Source organism: Typopeltis vanoorti, chromosome 15 (assembly GCF_054136105.1).
Source record: "Typopeltis vanoorti isolate ZY-2024b chromosome 15, IOZ_Tvanoo_1.0, whole genome shotgun sequence".
NCBI classification, from domain to species: Eukaryota; Metazoa; Arthropoda; class Arachnida; order Uropygi; family Thelyphonidae; genus Typopeltis; species Typopeltis vanoorti.
This window is the reverse complement of record NC_143563.1, coordinates 48267839-48288083: the sequence shown is the minus strand read 5'-3', so window position 1 is coordinate 48288083 and position 20245 is coordinate 48267839. Positions and strand designations below refer to the sequence as shown.

The following is a 20245-nucleotide window of genomic DNA, read 5'->3' as shown; positions in this document are numbered from 1 at the left end:
AAAATTCAATATAACAAATAAACCACTATAGCAAACTATTTCTGTAGTCCCTGCAAGTTGCTGTAGTTAGTCCACTGTATCATAGTTTGAAAATATTTTAACTTCACATTTTGTATGTGAAATTAAAATCTAAAAAAATACGTCAATAAGTAAAATATTAACGAACAAATGACCTTGGCAGGTTACAAATGGTTATCAAATATTACTTAAAACAATATTAATATTTTTTTTAATATGCACTTTAAAGTGCATACTAATCCTCTGACATGGGCCAACGCCATCACCAAAAAAAATTTAATATGCTACTTTGACATTGCATTATTACACTTTTGACAAAAACAGCTAAAACCAAGACAGCATTCTCAAACATGAATTAGAAAGATACTGTAAACAAAACCACTATGATTCACTCAATGAGCTCAATTACTTAGTGGGGACTGAACCACTGAAATACTACAAGCAAACTCATTGTCAGCAAATTGTTAAATTTGTATCAAATATTTTGTATAATACAATTTCATGTATAATGTGCATCAAGAAAGTGAATTTCATATTAAATTATGCTATTTTAGTACACATATTCATTGGTGTATTATGTTTGCACAAAGTTGTGAGACAAAGGAGTCAAGGTTTTCATTGCAACTGACTACTTTCAAATGATTACACATGACCTTCAATGAATTGCACTCATGATCCTTGTAATAATTTATTGGTTTTCATTTCACTTACACTGCAAAACATTTAGCAAGCTTTCAAGAATTTAGCTGTGATATTTTATTTTTTGTCTACACAATAAGCATAAATTAAAGATGTCAAGAAATTATATTCTTGGTCTCATCCTTTATCCAAGTGTAAGGAAACAAAGTTTGCCCATGAAGTAACTTCATGGCAGAGAAATTCATATATAGAGGCTAATGACTTTGTATCAATTGCCTTAGTATCCCATAATGCAATATATTATCTTTAATGTATAATATAACCAAGTGGAAAAACTTGCAACATCTATCTCTAATCCACAGTATTTTAATAATAAGGTGTGACATATTTTGGCTACTTGTATATGGAAATATGACTTCTCCATTACTTCAACCTTGATATCACTTCTAGGTCTGGCTCCCACTGATGAGACCTCGATAAAGGTTAAAACTGGTCTGGGTAGTGGCCCTTCCCATAATGTATAGCATTATACATGTCTGTAAAGGTGTGTGTGCATTGCATTATGGGATACTAAGGCAATTGATGTGAAGTCATTAGTCTCTATATATGAGTTGCCCTGTCATAAAGTTACTTCATGTGCAAACTTTGTTTGCTTATACTTTTATAAAGGATGAAACCAAGAATATAATTTCTTGGCATCTATTAAAGATAGCATTTGGGTGTCTGATTTATAATATAACCAAGTGGAAAACCTTTCAACATTCACAATAAGCAGTTCAGTGAACCTTACAAATTTTAACAACTGGTTTGGGTAAGCTGGCTGAATGACACCGCTGGTAAGAGGACTAATCTAATACAGGTTTACCAAAAAATATTGCTAATCAAAATAAGTGTAATAAGTCAACTCTCACTATATCAAACACTGCTATAACAAACTATTGAAAAGTTCTATCAACATAGATACAATGCCATGCTATTAAAAAAAAAAAAAAGTTTAACAAATTGTTCCTGTGGGTGGTTCCTACAGGCTTGCTATAGTGAGAGTCATTTGTAATGAAAAAAAAAAAAAAAAAAGCATGTCTACTTGCTTAATATGCATATTTAGCTGAAAGTTTTGTAGTGACCCCTTTCTTTGCAAAAATTCACAAAATCTTCATGGTGGGGAGTTGCAGTTTGAATAACTGATTGATTGTTTTTGCAGGTTGTAAAAAATGCTTTTTGCCCTACTCTCTTAACAAGAGATGGAGATAGGATTCGTAGCAATGGCAAATTTGGAGGTTCACAAAATAAAGCACCACCAATAGAAAAATTAAGAGGAATGGTGTTTGGTGCACCACCATCTGAAGAATTTGAACAGTTAACAAAACACATTAGTGAGTATTTGCTGGTGTTATTTTATGCATGATACACTAAATGTCATTTACTTATCTTTAATCCTAGAAGGATTTTGTAAATTAAAAGTATATGAATTAGTGAATTGGTATGAAACTGCATGTTGCAATCTCTAGCATGTACTAAAAAAATAAAAAAATAATGCAAAATAAGATAATGTTACAAAAGTTTTAAGTTCCTGTTTTTTTTTTTTTTTTTTTTGAGAAGGTGGGACACATTACTCCTGAGGGAGCTTCAGTTTTTTTATGACAATTTATTTGACCCCAGCCATCATTCAAGTTCAATTTCTGACAAAACCAATACAGGTTTTTGTTGCGATTTCGAATAGCTGAATTTCTCCCCCCCCCCCCCCCCCCACACACACACTGAATTAGTCACTTGCCAGCCCCATCGGCACAATCAGTTGTGGAGTAAGGAGTGATTTCTGACCCCATGCAACTACTTATGCGAGTATTTTTTAAGTGATTTTTTTTCTTCCTGTTTTGTACTTTTATGCATATTTTCTTGTTCTAGTCATAATGATTACATTTGTTGATACCACTATGTAATATATCCAAGATTGAAGGATCATAAAATAAGGTCAAAATGTGAAAAATGTCTAAGCTTTTGTTGCAGTGCACATTCTTCAGTAAAATGCAATAATTGTATGGAAAATTAAAACTGAATAAAAATATTAATAATTACCGTATTTTCCAGTGTATAAGACACACTTTTTTACCTTAAAAATTCATCTTAAAAATGGGGTGCATCTTATATAATGAAGGTAAAGATTGTTTCCTCTTTTCAAAGTCATACGCACTCCCTTTTATGTTCCAAGATCTCTGTAGGCACTTAATGGTGCAATCAAATTGATGCGTAACCTTCATGTGACTTATAGCGTGTCATTGGCTAAGAACGGGGAGTCCCTATTCAAGTTTCATAATATCTTATCCAAGTAATCAGTTACCGATGTTTATCAGTATTGAGTTGACGTGTTGAGATATTTTGTGTTCAGTTTGATATTTCCCCGTAGATTTTAGTGATGGAAAAAAACAGGCAACATTCATATACTTCAAGTTACAAATTGCAGGTTGTAAAATATGCGGAAGAACACGGGAATAGGAAAGCTGAAAGACATTTTGGATCTCTGCCTGCAGAAAAAATTATTAGGACTTGGCGTGGTCAGAAGGAGATTCATTATACAATTTGCATAATGAAAAACGTGTGGAACATGGAAAAATTATGAAGTGGCCAGAACTAGAGACCGAAGTTTTGAAATGGGTGCAAGAAAATCGGCAAAATGGCATTGCCATTTCAACAAAAATGATTCGTACACATGCAGTCAAAGTAGCCTGTGAGGTTTTTTCCAGAAAATTGTATTAAATTTCTTTGGTGCGTCTTATACACCGGAAAATATGGTAATATGAAAATAAAGCAATATTAATTATTTGTTTATTTCATTTTACTCACCATAATCATCCTTATAATAAATAAAAGCATTTCATGAGAAATTAAAGAAATATCATGACTTTAATTTTGGGGTCGAATAGGCCCCATGCAACTAATTATGTAACAAAAAAAAAGTGCAACTAATTAAGGGTTAAAAACACATTTTAGCATGATAATCTAATTTTTAATATCACATCATGGTATTCTATAACAAGTATAGAACACCCTAAGATCATACGAATGGTACTGTGTGCCTAATTCTGATCGTTTTTCTTGTCATCTCAGAGTGCAGTCCCAATGAGTGGAACAGTTTTCCTGTTGAAGTAGTGAGTCATCTAGTGTGAATTAGTTTAAGAGAAAGTATAATAGTTCGCATGGGTAATGTATGGTCTTCCTTGATGAGTCCTGACTCTGCAGAGGTCTCTGACAATAATAATACTAAATTTGTGCATAGATATCTATGACCAACTAATCCATTCTGGTTAGCTAGTTTATAATTTGCTGCATTTGTCACAAAATTTGAGATTAATCTACTCATCAATTTACTAGACAAGAATACAGATTAGTATTATATTATATTATGGTATATAATACTAAAGGGATTCTATAAGATTGACACAAAAGAAATTTTTCAATACATAAGTAGGGTAAGAACAAGAGATTGACCCTGGAATTTGTGTAAGAGTGTACTTATTAAGAATGTGAGGACTAAGTTCTTTGCTTGTGGAGTGGTGAATGAATGAAATGGATTGCCAGAGATAGTTGTGAGTGCCCCAGCAGTGAATAAGTTTAAGGAGAGGAATAATAGATATTGTCGGAATAATGGTTAGTGTTTATCTCCCTTAATGAGTTTGACTCCATAGAGATACCAGTGTAATAATAATTTTGATTCTTATTATACAACACATGCAGTTGTTTTGGGATTTACAGTGAACTATCACTATTAGGAATCTTTATAGACACCAAAGGAGTAATTTATTATTACTAGTAGGCAGGTTTTTCATACTGCCTGTCTTATCCTAGCATCAGTACTATGGAACTTATTTTTAGTTTATTATTGTTAGTAAATTTATTGTAATAATGTTTACTATACAGCATTCACTAAACTAACCCTAATAGAATTTGGATATTTTTTTAAATATGCTGCTTGTTTTAAATATATTTCATCATCATCTTCAAATTCCTGAATATACTCTCTGGTAGTGTACCGAGTATCATGATAGTACTAACATAACAAGAGATCTCATCATGGGAGATCCACATGAACCATTATTTACACAATATCTGTTATTCCTCTCCTTAAACTTATTCACTGTTGAGGAACTCACAAAAAAAAAAAAGTTGCATCATTACTGACTTCCTGTTGACAGTTTTCTGCCAAATTAATCTGTTATCTGTCAAAACTCCAATATTATCATATCTTTTATTTCTGTCTTCTAAAGCACATTTTACCATATCAATCCACCTAGATCTTGGTCTTCCTTGGGGTCTTTTTCTTGCCATTCTGGAAGACAACACTTGTTTTGCTAACCTTTCTCTCTCCTTTTGTTTACGTGACCCTATCACCTTAGATTATCTCTGCTAACACATTCCTGAATGTTAATAATGTCAAGTTCTTTCCTAATATCCTCATTTTTAATATGATACTGCCATTGATGCCATCTATTCGCTCCCCCTAAACTTAGAACTGCTATATAAATGATCTCTTTGTGTTTTATTTTAACCCATCTCTCAAATCCATAAATTAAAATTGGTTTCAACACTCTTGTACATAGAGTTTTATATTTTCATTAACATCATCATACCTCTCTTTCTGCAGCAAGATGGTAGAACATGAATCTTACCCAAAATACCTTGAAGTGAGTCTGGACAGAAGCTTAACCTATAAAAGGCACATCACCAACCTGTCCAACAAAATTAAAATGAGAAATAATATCATTTCAGGACTCACTGGAACAAACTGGGGATATTGGACAGAAGTCTTAAGGTCGTCTGCACTAGCCCTCACATTCTGTGCAGCAAAATACTGTGTCCCCATCTGGGAAAGAAGTGTGCACACTAACATCATAGATGCCCAGCTAAACTCTACCATGCACAGAATTAGTGGGACACTGAGAAGCACCCCTCTCCCTTGGCTGCATGTCCTATTCAACATTGCTCCACCAAATATATGGAGAAGACAAGCCTTGATTTAAAGAATTTAATAAATTAATGAGCAACACACTCATTAATTTATTAAATCCTGTACCAGACTCTCAAAAATCCACCTAGACTTTGCCTAAAATCAAGAAACCCTTTCTGGTCCATAGATGAACCTCTTCAGCTGCCTTATCATCAACATCTGATATATGGAAAGAACACTGGTCACAATCTTTCAACAAATGACTTCCTGGTTGATCTGTGCTCTGCAGCCTGGTTTCGCTCTTCCTAGGAAGATTTGGTATCTGTCAACAGGATCAGAACTAACCAGGAAGATGTAGCTACCTACTACACAAATGGAAACTGTCAGACCACCCTTATTGTGATTGTTCCCCAATAGTCCAGATCATCACTCATACTGTGGACTACTGCCTAAGGTGCCAATTTCATAGTAACCTCCAAGACATTCATGAGGTGATGGATGAGGCCCTGGATTGGCTTTCTGGACTGGACATTGACCTATAGCTGCTTTGTATTCTTTTTTGCTATAAGAATAAATAAATAAATGCTGCATAATTTAAAAGGCCTGGTAATAGGAACAGCCGGTAGGGAAATTCCTTTGTAATTCTCACATTCAGAAAAAGTGTGGAAAGGAAGCTTGGAGAAGAACAAACTGGCAAAATACAAGTTGTCAGGATCAGATTTTCACTTTAAGGCAAATAGTTTAGAAATTTTGAGTCTCAGAAAAAGCTACATGCTGAACTACAAAGCAGGAAATTATGACCAACTAAGGAGTATACTGAGTTCAGCAGAATAGTATCGGTTGCTGGATGGGAAGAATATTGACAGTGCATGGGAAGCATTTAAAAAATACTTAAATGATACAATATCAGAATGTGTCCCACGAGTTTGAAGAATAAATAGTGTAGGAGTCAATTGGATGCATAATCTTATTAAGCAAGAGATTTGTAAGAAATGGATCATGTGGAAGGAATACTGTATGCATAAGGATGATGTCCGTTATGAAAATTATAACCAGCAGGTTAGAATAGTCGCAACTGTTGTACGGAAAACTAAGTCTGAGTATGAAAAGAAACTGGCTCTACAATCTAATGAAAACCCGCAGAAATTCTATCAATATGCTGCAAGTAAAAGAAAGAATGAATATGAAAAAATGACTCTTCTGAATACATATCTACAAATGAGCGCCCATTTTTCTAAACGTTATCAACCTGGTGCATGTAACATTGCGTTCACTGCTAACTCTTCACTAAATGAAGAAACTCAGATGTATGAAGAGAAGTTATTAGAGCTGTTGCACAAACTGAATAACAATTCAGCAATAGGGACTAATGAGATATCAACATGACTGCTAAAAGAGTTCAGCTGAACTGGCTATTCTTTTGATCAGGTTATATAATTTGTCTCAGGACAGGGAAGATTCTGAAGGAATGGAAAGAATGTATGGTAATCCCATTGCACAAGGGTGGTGTAAATATGGTGATGTATCCAACTATCGACTAATCAGTATCTCAGGAGTGGTGTTGAAGATTTTGGAAAAATTGGTTAGGGCTTGCATTCAGAAATGGATTGACGTTAAATCTCTATTTTGCAATGAACAGCATGGATATACTAAGAGTTTGTCATGTTATAGCAACTTGCTCACATTCTGTAATAATGTTACCATTGAACTAGACAGAATGAATGGATGTGGTATGTTACTTTTGGATTTTGCTAAGACTTTTGATAAAATACAGTATGGAAGACTGTGGCATAAATTGGAGAATATGAGTGTGGATTATAAAATATTAGCGTGGATAAGAGGACGGCTGACTGACATATCAAAATGGTATATGGGGGTGTGAGTCTGTGAGATTTAATGATGCTATGGTCTCCATATTAAATAACCATTTAAGAAATAAAGCTTGGGAGACCATGGTAGAACCTCACTTCCTTACCGAAGTAGGCATAAGGAAAACAGATTTGATAATAAAGAAAGAAAAAGAAGTATGGGTTATTGATGCCCAGGTAGTGGGTACAGGTGCCCACTCACCACTAGCCATCTTAACAAGGTGCAATACTACAAGCAGAACCAAGACCTTGTAAGAATAATAGAAGAGGAGTTTGGGGCAACTCCTCACTTTAAAAGAGAAACAACTCCTTTCTTTTTGCAGGGCTTGGTGCTTCACTAGTTATAAAGACCTCTCTTTATTAGGATTGTCATATAGAGACTTTAAAATTCTGTCTCTGCGTGCTCTGCAGGGCACACTGATAGCTTGGAGCCGCCATCAGCGTGTGACTGTTAGGATGCCTCGTGCCGGAAATTGGGTGATTTCTTGTAAAGACTTTAGCCTAATAAGATTTGTGAGTGTAATACTGCACTCTCAATATGAAGTTTAATAAATAAATAAATAACTATTGGTGTATCACAAGGATCAAGTCCTTGGTCCACTGTTAGTCAATCTATGTTGATGATATTGGAAAGGATTTGCCTCTGGATCCTCTCCACCTCTCCTGATCACCAAGAAACCCTGGCACCCAAATCTGCATGCAGTATTCAAGATAGAGTCTTATGAAGGCTTGAAAAAGAGGAACAATAACTTGCTTGTCTCTGCTCATCAAAGTTCTCATTTTAAAAAGTTTATGGAATTTACAACCGTGTTAAAAAACTTTTTTTTTATTATTATCCCGACGTTTCGATCTTCACATCAAGATCATCATCTGGAGCGTACATAAATATACAGGACAAGCTGAGTTACATCATTAACTGTAAGCTAGAGAAACAATGATTTGATCACATGTTATTCTACTGGCGTGACATCTTGTGAAAAAAAAAAATTAAAAAATAAAATAAAAAAATAAATTTTTACATCAAGCTAAATTCTATTTTACAATGACAGGAATAAACATTCTTTTAGATGGTTTTCTTTCAGAAACAATTGGTGTCCTATTTTTAGTATTACAATTCTTATTTTTGATTTACAATACTGGATTTTCTACAGTCCTGTTTATAGTTGTTCTTAGTGAGGAAGGTCGAATATATACCTTCCATATGTTTGGGATTTTTAGACCATCATTGTTGTTCAGATTGGGGTGGTTGATAATAACTTTACCACTTCCTGTGCACTATCAACATCCAGCTCTTGCAGTTTTACATGTTATGGCACTGATCCAAGCAATATTCTAAGCTTGTCATGCTTACCAGCCCTGTAATTCCACATATATCCCATCTTAACTGATAATTCTGCACATTCAGCCACCTCCCAGGTCAAGACCATACAATCATTCTCACCAACTGGTGGCAATGTGATCATATTTGTTATAGACAAACACTAAATCGAGCACTCTCAAACCCCTAGTATATTTCATCACGTGCTGTTTCAGGTAATTATTCCTTAGTAACTGCTTAAATTCCGTTTCCTTCCCATGTGCTCTCTGTCTCCCCCCCCCCCTCCCCTTCTTCCAATCTATATTCCCATAGGTGAAATCATCCATAATAATTACCCGTTCTTCACTCATTGAATCTTATTTGCAAATGCATAATATCACCATCTTTTCCATCCCATTGTCTATAGCAGTGCTTCCCAAACTGTGGGCCATGGGCCCCTTGGGGGCCGTAAGTTTTGTTGAGGGTGGGCCATGAAACAATGAATCACAAATAAAAAATCACAAATTTCACTTCTTGCATATTTTGGCGATTAATGAATATTAGTAAATATATGCTTATTCATATGTTTCATTTCAAAGGTATTGATAAGAAACAAAAAAAGATTACAAATGCAAAATCTTGAATATAAATACAATAAATATTATAATAATATATGTCTATTTTTATTTTTATTTTTATTTTATTTTTTTTTTTTTTTCCGATGGGGCTGTGAAATATTTTAATTTTTCCAAAGGGGACCTTGGCATCCATAAGTTTGGGAAGCACTGGTCTATAGCAGCATCCAACTGTATATTTTGTTCTGCTGGTCTCAATCTCACATCAGATAGCTTCAAATGTGTCATTTTCACTGGCCTGCAGTTGAACGTCTACTCTCTTTGGTTGTAGTGTTGCTATACACAGCAAGTATTACTTCAGTAATACTTGCTGTGTGGCTGTACATTCTTTATTCTTGTCGGCTGTGCCTTTTGTAATACAACTTACTTCCACTATCCTGCTTTATCTTTGTATCTTCTATTACTTAACTATCATTAATGGTTGACTGCCTAAAGCTATGAGCTGCCACCATATATTTATTTATCTTATCTCTCTCTCTATAGTCTGGCAAATTTATTTGTTTAATGACTGCACCAGTTAGACTATATACTGAGTGTGAGAGTATAAGATCTTAAATCAAAGACAAAGCAGATATCACTTAAATTCCCTGCTTATATTATTCTTACTTTAAACTAGCCATGGCTTAAACAAAATTCATATATACCTCTCTTATGCAAATTCAAATTTTTTAAAGATAGTGCATTGACAAAATACAGTCCAGTGTGTTGTTTACAAACCATTTAATTAAGCCTAAAAGAATATTTACAGAATGGTACAGTATATACACAAAGTCATCACAATTTCCTTACTGCTCTAAACTTTAGTTCTGAGCTAGTTTACGATTTAATATAACATTATTCGATTATAAGACATACGTTGGTTAAGCCTGATTTACCATTACTATACAATATCTCATGACCATAAGCATTTCACATACAATCTTTACATACCTTCAGTAATACAACTACTTACAAATCCTTTATAGCAGACAGTCTTTCGCATTATCTTATAGTTCACACGAAAATCTTCTTATCTTTGTCTTTGCTTACTGTCTTGCTCCTGTTTTCCCATTAATTTCTTTCCTTGCTCGAGACATCTGTGCCTTTCTTTATGAAAGGCACAGTTTCTTCCACGGTGATCGACACATTTCTCACATGGTGGTGATCCAGGTAGACGAATCGGAGCTCACAACACTTCTCTTTCAACTTCCAACTGCGAACTTGACATTATGGGTAGGTAAGAGAAGACCTAACAGAATCCTAAGACTAAATGACGATTCTCTTTCACTTCCAACAGCAACTCTTGGCGTTATGGGGACTTAGGTAAGAGAAGACCTAAGAGAATCCCAAGACAAATTTCTTCTTGGACAAACTTGCCTTTTATAGGCGTGAACATCCACCATTGTGCGCATGTCTCTCAAAACTGGTCACAGAGACATGCTGACATCATTCTATGCACATTTTGAAATTCTTTGTCCATGGCAACTATGGTCACTTATTGACCTCTGGACATGATGACATCATTCTTCACAAGTCTCTGGAATTTTCCATTCTTGGCAATTTTCAGAATTTTCTCACTAATCCTAGCATTATCTTACTGACTTAACATTTAGTAGCTTTGCTTGATTATGTCATGCACCACATCAGTTTAACAAAGGCTCAATACAATATCTTTTTCATAAAGGATTATTTAACAATTCTCTGAGTACATTCTCTTATTAAAAAAAAACATGTAAAACCAAACATAATAAGTTACGAAGTCATTTTATCATGAGAGATTTTTCAGTAGTTCTTTGGCTGTCATCAGTAACACTCCTCCACCCATTCTTTTCTCTCTATCCTCCCTGCACACACTGTATCCATCACATTCTATCCCATTAACTATATCATTTTCTCTTAGCCATGTCTCACTAATGCCAATAAACTTTGGCCAGATGAGCCAACCAATGTCAAAAATTCCTCCATGTTCCTAGCCACTATCTTGACGCCTTATACTAACTATCCCATTCAGATTTGTTACCAGTGGTATTAACTTAGGCATATTATATGCATTCTTATGTTCAACTGCCTCACTGATGTCTGCATATCCACGGAACAGCTTCTCCCTCCCTCCCTCCCTCCCCCAAAAAAGCTGTAGTTTCACTGTTTCTACACATCCATTTTCACTTCATTCAACAACACTTTTTCCAGTCTCCGAACATCAAATCCATTTGGATGCAAACCATCCTTCTTGTATAAGTCTTTTCACACATCCACAAATTCCACTCCTCCTGTATAACCTACACATCAAATCATTCACTATTATGGCCCTACTTCTCAGCTCTACTCTGTCATACTGTGGAAACAGACACACTATCTTAACTCTCTCAGTGTTTTCTTTTGCTGCTTCCAGTAATTTTTTCATGTCCTCTCTCATGCCATACTTTTCTTCTTTTAAATCAATTGTTCCAGCCATTACGGTCATTTCTTTCATCCTACCTTTTTGTGCTCTAATAGCCTCTGACATCATTAATTTTTACACCTGGAAAGCACGATTTTGTCAAACTCTCATCAATTACATCTTTTATGATTGAATTGCCATACAACACTTGCTCCTTGATTTTTCTTTCTCTCTTGGTCATGCCCTTTTCTTATCTCGTACTTTCTGTTATCAGCTGTCCCATTTGCAAGACATTTCTGCATCCTCTCCAGCTCCCACTTCACTCTATGTATCACTCTGCACAATTGAGCTATCTCTCTCATTGCAGCCAACTCCTCATTCTTTACATCAGTCATACTATTCTTTCATTCAACACTTTTACTCTCTAATTTCATTTAATCTCACTCTCAGTCCAATCTGGTGTTCCATCGCACACAATTTCAGTCATATTCTGAGTTCCATCCACTACTTCAACCTCATGATCTGAGACACACTTTTCATCCTCCCTCTCATAGCATTGACCACCACTGTCACTTTCAAACCAAATTTCGGCTACCTTCGGTGATGCATACATTTTGCATTACCATGATCGCAGAGTGATCACAAAGAATTTAATTATTTGTGATCTAAACAATTTAAAGAATTGTGTAAAGAATAATGTTTAGAATTAGATTTTAATCAAATCCCTTTGATTAAATTCTTTAAACAATGATACTTTGGGCGCCATTGTTCTACTTCGCATCAGTGCCATGTGCTACGCTATCTAATTTACCATGCAAAATACTAAATTAACATTATTTAAAACAAAACTTTTTAACTAAAACTAATTAACTCCACAATCCAATCTAATTCTAACACAATTTTTAAACTGAAAGCACTGTTCTTTTAAAACTAAACTACTTTGCTTTTGGAGCTTTCCAAAGACAGTTGCACCATGACAGGTTAGGTTAGGAATGAATTCAAGAATAATTATGATAGCTGGTGCATGTATGTAGTATGTGGCCTCGCTTGATGAGTCTCTGACTTCCTGGAGGTCTCTCTTAATAGTAATAATAATAATAATGAGAATATAACAAGGATCTGTATCTAAATTTTGTAGATCTGGAAAAACATATAAAGGTGCTAAGAGAAAAGCTGCTCAAAACATTATAATTAAATTATGGTGCAAAATTGACATTATATTGAGTAATACATAGCCTATATATTACTGTATTTCAGCTGTAAAGCAGCAGTTAGAATTGAAGGAGGTACAAGAAAATGGTTTGACGTTAGTTAGATATTCTCTGTATATAAGATGGTGTTCAGACCAATTTTAAATAAGGGATCTGAGAGCTGGTTTAGAAATAAAACATTTAATCAAAGGATGGTACATATATAAGAGTTCTGAGAAATATTAGGAAAGTGAACAAATGGCATCAATTTGCAGAATCATATTAAAAATGAAGAGGTTGGTAAGGAACTTAATATTGTTAGCATTCAGAAATGTGTGAGCAGAGCTAATCTCAGATGCTTTGGTCACTTAAAAAGAATGGAAGGGGAAAGGTTAGCAAAACTAATGTTTTTGCCAGAATGGCAGGAAAAAGACCCAGAGGAAGACCAGGATATGGATGGACGGATTGATATAGTAAGAAGTGCCTTAGAAAACTGAAGTATATGGTTTTGACAGTATTGGAGTCCTGATAAATAATAGATTAATTTGGAGGATAATTGTCAATAGGAAGTTAGTAATAATGTAACCTTTAAATGTAGCACTTTTATAATATACTGTATCTTCCTGAAAGTACATATGAGGAATTTGATGATGATAATGACCATTGCAGTAGTGAAATCTTTATGTAACTGTGTTTAACTACTTTTACATGTAACCTAGCTTGTCTTCATTTTTTTTCTGTTCTTTAAGAGCACATGCTGACTAACTAGGTATTAATTTTATGTATGATTTTTTGTGGATTGCCACTTTTATTTTCCCATTATTATTATTCTCTCTTTGCAGATAATTTCAATATGTGCTTCTCTGGATAAGTAACAGTGTTTACTTAAAATTGTTATTCAGTCTCTATACTTGAATTCTTGTTTTGAAACTTTCAATTTTTCCCAAATAATATTTCTATTTTTCATTCTCAGTTCACATAAAACCTGCTTACCTTTGATTCTTTTGAAAACTTTTGTACGAATTCTTCTTTTTCCTTTTTTTTTCTCAAATAATATTTCTATTTTTTATTCTACACTTCACATCTAAATGCTACTCAACTTTGCTTCTTTTGAAAATTTTCATACTTATTTTCTTTTAAATACGATACTGATTTTTTATTCTATTCAAAATTAGATGGTGATAATTTTCTATTACACATTCAGTATAGACTCTCCTGAATTAGTTTCAAGAACCCCACTATTAACAGTAACATAATCAAACTTTTCTTATTTCTTTGTCTGTCCAAGTAAAATTATATAAATTTATATTATTTTCAGGTTGAAACATGGTATTCTTAATTACTAGTCCATGTTTTGAGCAGAAATTCATATTGTTTATTTATTTTATTATTCTTTTTTTTTTTTTATGTAAGTTCAACCCACAAAAGATTGTGAAATGCTTATAAAAGGTTATAAACTGCTCATACAAAAATAGAACTGTTCGCAGAGCCTTACAATACACTATTAATCACCTGCTTTTGTCAGGCTTCTGCTCTTCAATATACTACTCTTTGGTATCATTCTATCATCCACCACTCATATCTATATCACCAGCTTATCGTATCCATTTCCCAGTTTGTTCTAGTTTGCATAGCAGAGTTCCATGTGATTCCTATCGAACACCTTTGTAAAACTCAGCAGAGTCATGGTGTTGTCATTCCCTTTATTATTATTATTTTATGGCATCTCCATGCATTCCCGAGACTCATCGTACAGAGAAAATTGTAATTTTTCCTGTTTTTTCCTATATCTGTTTCCCTGGAAGTTTAATATTGTTTCCTGCTTACACAGCTGCAACCAAGACATGTGAAAGTATGTACATGCTGAATAACTAGTTTATGTGTTTGTATTTTAAATGCTATATTAAATGTCTGTTTCCCCTGGAAGTTTAATAGTATTTCCTGCTTACACAGCTGCAACCAAGACACGTGAAATATAATAACTATTCAGTATGTACATACTGAATAACTAGTTTATGTGTTTGTATTTTAAATGTTATAGCCAATTCTCCTGCCTTCAGCCTGAATGAAGCCCATGTTATACTGAGCAAAATATATAGGAGTATTTAATAAATTCCAGGTTCCTTTACATGTGTTCCTTTACTGTTATTCTTTAAAAATAGTATTATGTCTACTATGCATGTTTCAATTAAACAACAACAACTAGAAGTATCTGTTCTTATTTCTGGTGTCAATTAAATGTCACTTAAATTATATTTATATATGTTAGATCAGTGCTTCCCAAACTGTTGGCCATGGCTCCCCCTTGGGAGCCGTGAAATAATGAAAACAAATTTAAAATGTTTTAAGACTAAGTAAATTTTTTTTAATCTTAAAAGAAACGTATTTAATTTTTTTATTTCTTTTTTTTTTTTTATTTTAATAAAACTACTTAGTATACAAATTTCGTTTCCTGCGTATTTTGGCACTTAGTGAATATTAATAAATATATGCTTATTCATATAAGTTTCATTTCAAAGATATTGATAAGAAGCACAAAAAAGCTTACAAACGCAAATATTAATTGTATTGAATATAAATACAATAAATATAATAACATGTCTATTTTTTTTTTTTTTTTATGGGGCCGTGAAATATTTTAATTTTTCCAAAGGGGGCAAAGGGAACTTGGCATCCATAAGTTTGGGAAGCACTGTGTTAGATGACTGATTTACTCAGTTGAAGTACATGTTTTTTAGGATTAAATGACTATGAAACTGAGATGAGAAATAAACATTTTAATGACACTACTAGTTTCGTCTTTTACAGACTTCTTCAGGTGCAAAAAAATAAGAGAAATAACCAACAAAAACCATAAGGGAATTAACTCTAAACAGCACAAAAAAAGTTAGTGTATGTATTTCAACTTTAATGTGTTCACGTTTGTGTATTTAAAAACATTCTCTCTCTGACTTCATTGTCGTGCATATGCGTGCGCTCCAATTCTCGTGTATGCCAATATTAGATAGCAGCACAATGACAGCCTGATAGGTTGTAACTGAAGTTGCTGCTAAGATGTATAGGATTGAGGATGATTTCTTTAGATTCTGTTATCTTCCTTTCTGGTTCATCGTAACAACAGAAAATATTATTAGACTTGTCCTATAGTACCAGATGGGTGCAGTTCTCTTCATTGGAATTCTGGAAAGCAGAACATGGCTAGACAGAGCACTGGCTCTCGTAACTTATGTCTCTCTGGTGTTCTTCAATCTGTAACTCAGTGGATTTCTCTGTCTGGCCAAAGTATGGTTTACCACATTTGCACCAAATCTGGTAGATGCCAGGATATTTAAGATTGTTATGTCTAGCTTTAAGTTGGCTCAGTAAGGAGCATAGTTTCAGTAGAGGTGTGAATAAGGTCTATGTTGTATCTCCTAAGAACCTTGGCCAATTTGGGTGAGATGGAGCTGATGTAGGGTAGAGAAACGTTACCTTTAACACTTGTGGTATCTTCGTTATGGCTTATCGTTTCTCTACCCTATATCAGCTCCGTCTCACCCAAATTGGCCAAGGTTCTTAGGAGATACAACATACGGACCTTATTCACACCTCTACCGAAACTCCGCTCCTTACTGAGCAACCTAAAACTAGACACAACAACCTTAAATATCCTGGCGTCTACCAGATTTAGGATTTAGTGCAACTGTGGTAAACCATACTTTGGCCAGACAGATAAATTCATTGAGTTACAGATCGAAGAACACCAGAGAGACATAAGTTATGGGAGAACGCAAGCCAGTACTCTGTCTAGCCATGTTCTGCTTTCCCAAATTCCAATGAAGAGAACCGCACCCATCTGGTACTATAGGACTAGTCTAATAATTTGAGTTTAAATAGCCAAGACAGTTATGATTTGTATTTATTAATTCTCTTGTTTAAACTTTAAGTTATACTATTTACCCCCTGAAGATGTAAATTCTACGATTTACGAAACTTGTTGGGAACTATTATTTCAGTATTTTGTATAACTGAATAATAAAAAATGTGGTGTAATCACTGAAATATATCTTTTGAACCAATTAGCCACAGAAGTCTACGCCTGCAAGTCTAATAATATTTTCCGTTGTTATGGTGAACCAGAAAGAACGATAACAGAATCTAAAGAAATCATCCTCAATCCTCTACATCTCAACAGCAACCTAAGTTACAACCTGTCTGACTGTCATTGTGCTGCTATCCAATATTGGCATACATGAGAATTGGAGCGCACACATACGCACGTCAATGCATTAATGTTGAAATATATATGCTAACTTTTTTGTGCTGTTTAAAGTTAATTCCTTTACGATTTTTGTTGGTTTTTTCTCTTATTTTTTTGCACCTGAAGAAGTCTGTAAAAGATCAAACTAGTTGTGGCATTAAAATTTTTATTTCTCATCTCGGTTTTCCAGTCATTTAATCCTAAAAAAAAAAACAATATATATATATATATATATATATATCAAAAGTTTAATTTAAAATGTGTAAATAATAAAAACAAATACAAACAGATTGAAATATATATTTTAAATATATGTTTGAAATTGTGATACATTATTTGTTTCATATTTTCCATCTTTCTTAGCCTTATTACAAAATTTGCAGCAGGCTGTAGAAATTCATCAAGAAGCTAAAAGGCAACTTGCAAATCAGCAGAGACAAGAATCCTCTTCAGAAATGATAGCAAATGCTAGAAAATTAGCAGAAGCTGAAAGAGAACTTAATGAGGTGGAACAAAAACTTGGTATGTATGTATGTATGTGTGTGTATTGAGACTGACTTTAGAATAGTTTCACTTGTTTTTGTTTATTTGTGATTACTCATCCATTCCAATGAATTTCAGTCTGTTTGCATAATTCACTGAATCTGTTTGTTGGTATTTTGCTCTCAAATAAAATAATAACAAATGATTAAATTATCTATCTTCTAATGTGATAACCACTTGGCCAACCAGGCCGACAAGGCTGGTTGGCCGAGTGGTTAGCGTATCCGCTCTCCAGCCAAAAAGCTGCGGGTTTTGAATCTGGCTCTGGGCATGGATGTTTGTGATTGTTTGTGGAAATACTAGTGGTGTGGGCGGCAGTTGGCATTGGTGTGGGTGCAGTCAGAATGAGCTATAGAGTAGGTGACCTCCCTCGATGAGTCTTTGGGCTCCCTGGAGGTGTCATATAATAATAATAATAATGTAGTGTTTATTTCCAGTGAGAAAATGTGGTATAACAATTCCGCAATCATAGCCTGACAAGTTTACTACAAGTAGAATGCCCTCTACACAGTTCTTCTAGATCCTGATCTTTAACCCATGGAAAACATTCTTCAAGATGACACTGTTGTATTTTTTTTTTTCCCTTCGACCTTATGGTTGGTTGGGGTAGCAATATGCTACTATACTAGGGGGATGATTATGAAGCAAGGTGGTTTCCTGTTGCCTTCCTTGCTTTACCATAAGTATTTATGGCTGTAGCCATGTGTGTGTGTGTGTTCACAGGAACGGTTTGCATCTTTTGAGGGATGAAAACTCTGAGTTACCAGGAGAAAAATCCTCCACCTCCATCTGAGACTGGTTAACTCACCTTTAGTTGAAAAGACCTGATAGAGGTTCTTCATGTCATGGACAGAAATTGAACCCAGGTCTTTCTGACCAAAGGTTTTGTCTATATTGACTAAGGTACGAAGGCTCTGAGATGGCACCATGTCTCTGTAATCCTAAGAAATATTCTAGTGTCTCTAGATTTAGTCTAGGAAACATTAATTGAATCAAACTAACCCTCAGAACATTTCAACTTATGTAAAAGACTATCAAGATTTGTGATATTGATACTGATTCTATCCAGAAGATACTTATCTTCTCATGAATGCAAAAATTTATGTTATAGCTTGTTGTAACATAAATTTTTGTATTCTTGAGAGGATGCATGCATGTTGCAATCAATTGTGATCCTGAGTATTATTTGCCAGGTGGATGAATTGGATAAATTAAATCAGTTAAGCTTCATACCCATTTATGCAGGTTTGATGGAGTAGTTTGTTGGATAACAGGAGCCATGTTTTCAGAATGAAAGTATCTGGTAATGCTTACAGCATTCTTCAATGGATCATACAAGATAGTTTAATCAAAAAGTGGTTGTTACTATGTTATCAATAATGGTGCATTACAAATTAAAAACTGTCATGGCAAGAAGCTGTGTGAGTAAATTTATACAAAAGTAGAGAAAAAGAAATCAAATGGCTCCAAATCAGCACTGTGTTTGTGTGTGGCACTATTTATACTTTTTTTTGTAGAAAGTATTTTACCTTGGGTATAATAAATGTTAAAGATACCAAGCTATTTTAAACCTGGTTTTAGTCCATTTCCCAAGTAAGCAAACAAACAAGTAAGTCAAGTTTGCGCCTGCAAGTATTGCAAGTCTAGGTGACCCCACGCATAGTGCAAGTCAAGGCAACTCATGGTAAAGGTGGTTAAGCTGTGATCACTATTCTTAATATTTACCCTTAATGCAAAGCACATCTCCTGGAGGAGATGTATGATGCTATGTATTAAAGGCAAGGTATTAAAATCTATCTCTCATCCTGAGATTTTTATTTAATAAGGTTAAAACACCTTATGGTAACTTGTTCTGGTAAAATACTTATAAGCTCTGTATTACTAAAATCTTGGTATTTCTAGCCTGGCTCCTACTGATGAGACCTCAATAAAGGTCGAAACCGGTCTGGGTAGTGGCCCCTTGCCTACCTCAATGATCTGGGGATGGGGTCCAAGAATTTTCAAAACTTACTGATTTGGGAAGATTTATTCATATCTGCAATAGTGAATCTCAGGAAAACATTGAGGTATTTTTTGAAATTGCTGAGACTGTTAGGTCTCTTGGTAAATGATTAGAAATCCAGTTGCTCATTCTAAAATAGTAAAAGTACAAAGCAAAGGGATTTGCCCACAGTTCTAGGAGTGTGTGCAGGATGTTTTTTTATGATTTTTATATTATTTTTATGTTATTCCCATCCATGAAAGTTTATGTTGACGATTATGCAACTTTTAAATCTCTGATGCTACAAGAATTTTCCAGGAAATTGGATATTGTTCCTAATAGGGAGCAAAGGAAATTCTCTCAATTTTATGACTGGTTCACTGATACCATTTATGGAATTGATGTGTAGGCTTCTGAAGAAAGAACATTCTTTTTTCAGTTTTAAAACCTGAATTGAAAAAGAGTATATAAAAAGGGAGTTGATAAAATGGAGCAAGCTTTGGACATATCATTAGCCAAAGAAAATCTGCTGA

General features: G+C 34.3%; 1 protein-coding gene across 2 annotated transcripts in view; it reads left to right on the top strand.

Annotated features, from left to right (window-relative positions):
• The window catches only part of LOC150098746 (structural maintenance of chromosomes flexible hinge domain-containing protein 1-like), a 733568-nt gene that overhangs the window by 680132 nt on the left and 33191 nt on the right, over window positions 1-20245 (top strand). For both annotated transcript variants that reach the window (XM_090405871.1, XM_090405872.1), the window contains exons 47-48: window positions 1859-2030; window positions 17552-17710. In XM_090405871.1, the coding sequence (XP_090261997.1) occupies window positions 1859-2030; window positions 17552-17710 (331 nt within the window). The remainder of the gene's footprint in view (window positions 1-1858; window positions 2031-17551; window positions 17711-20245) is intronic.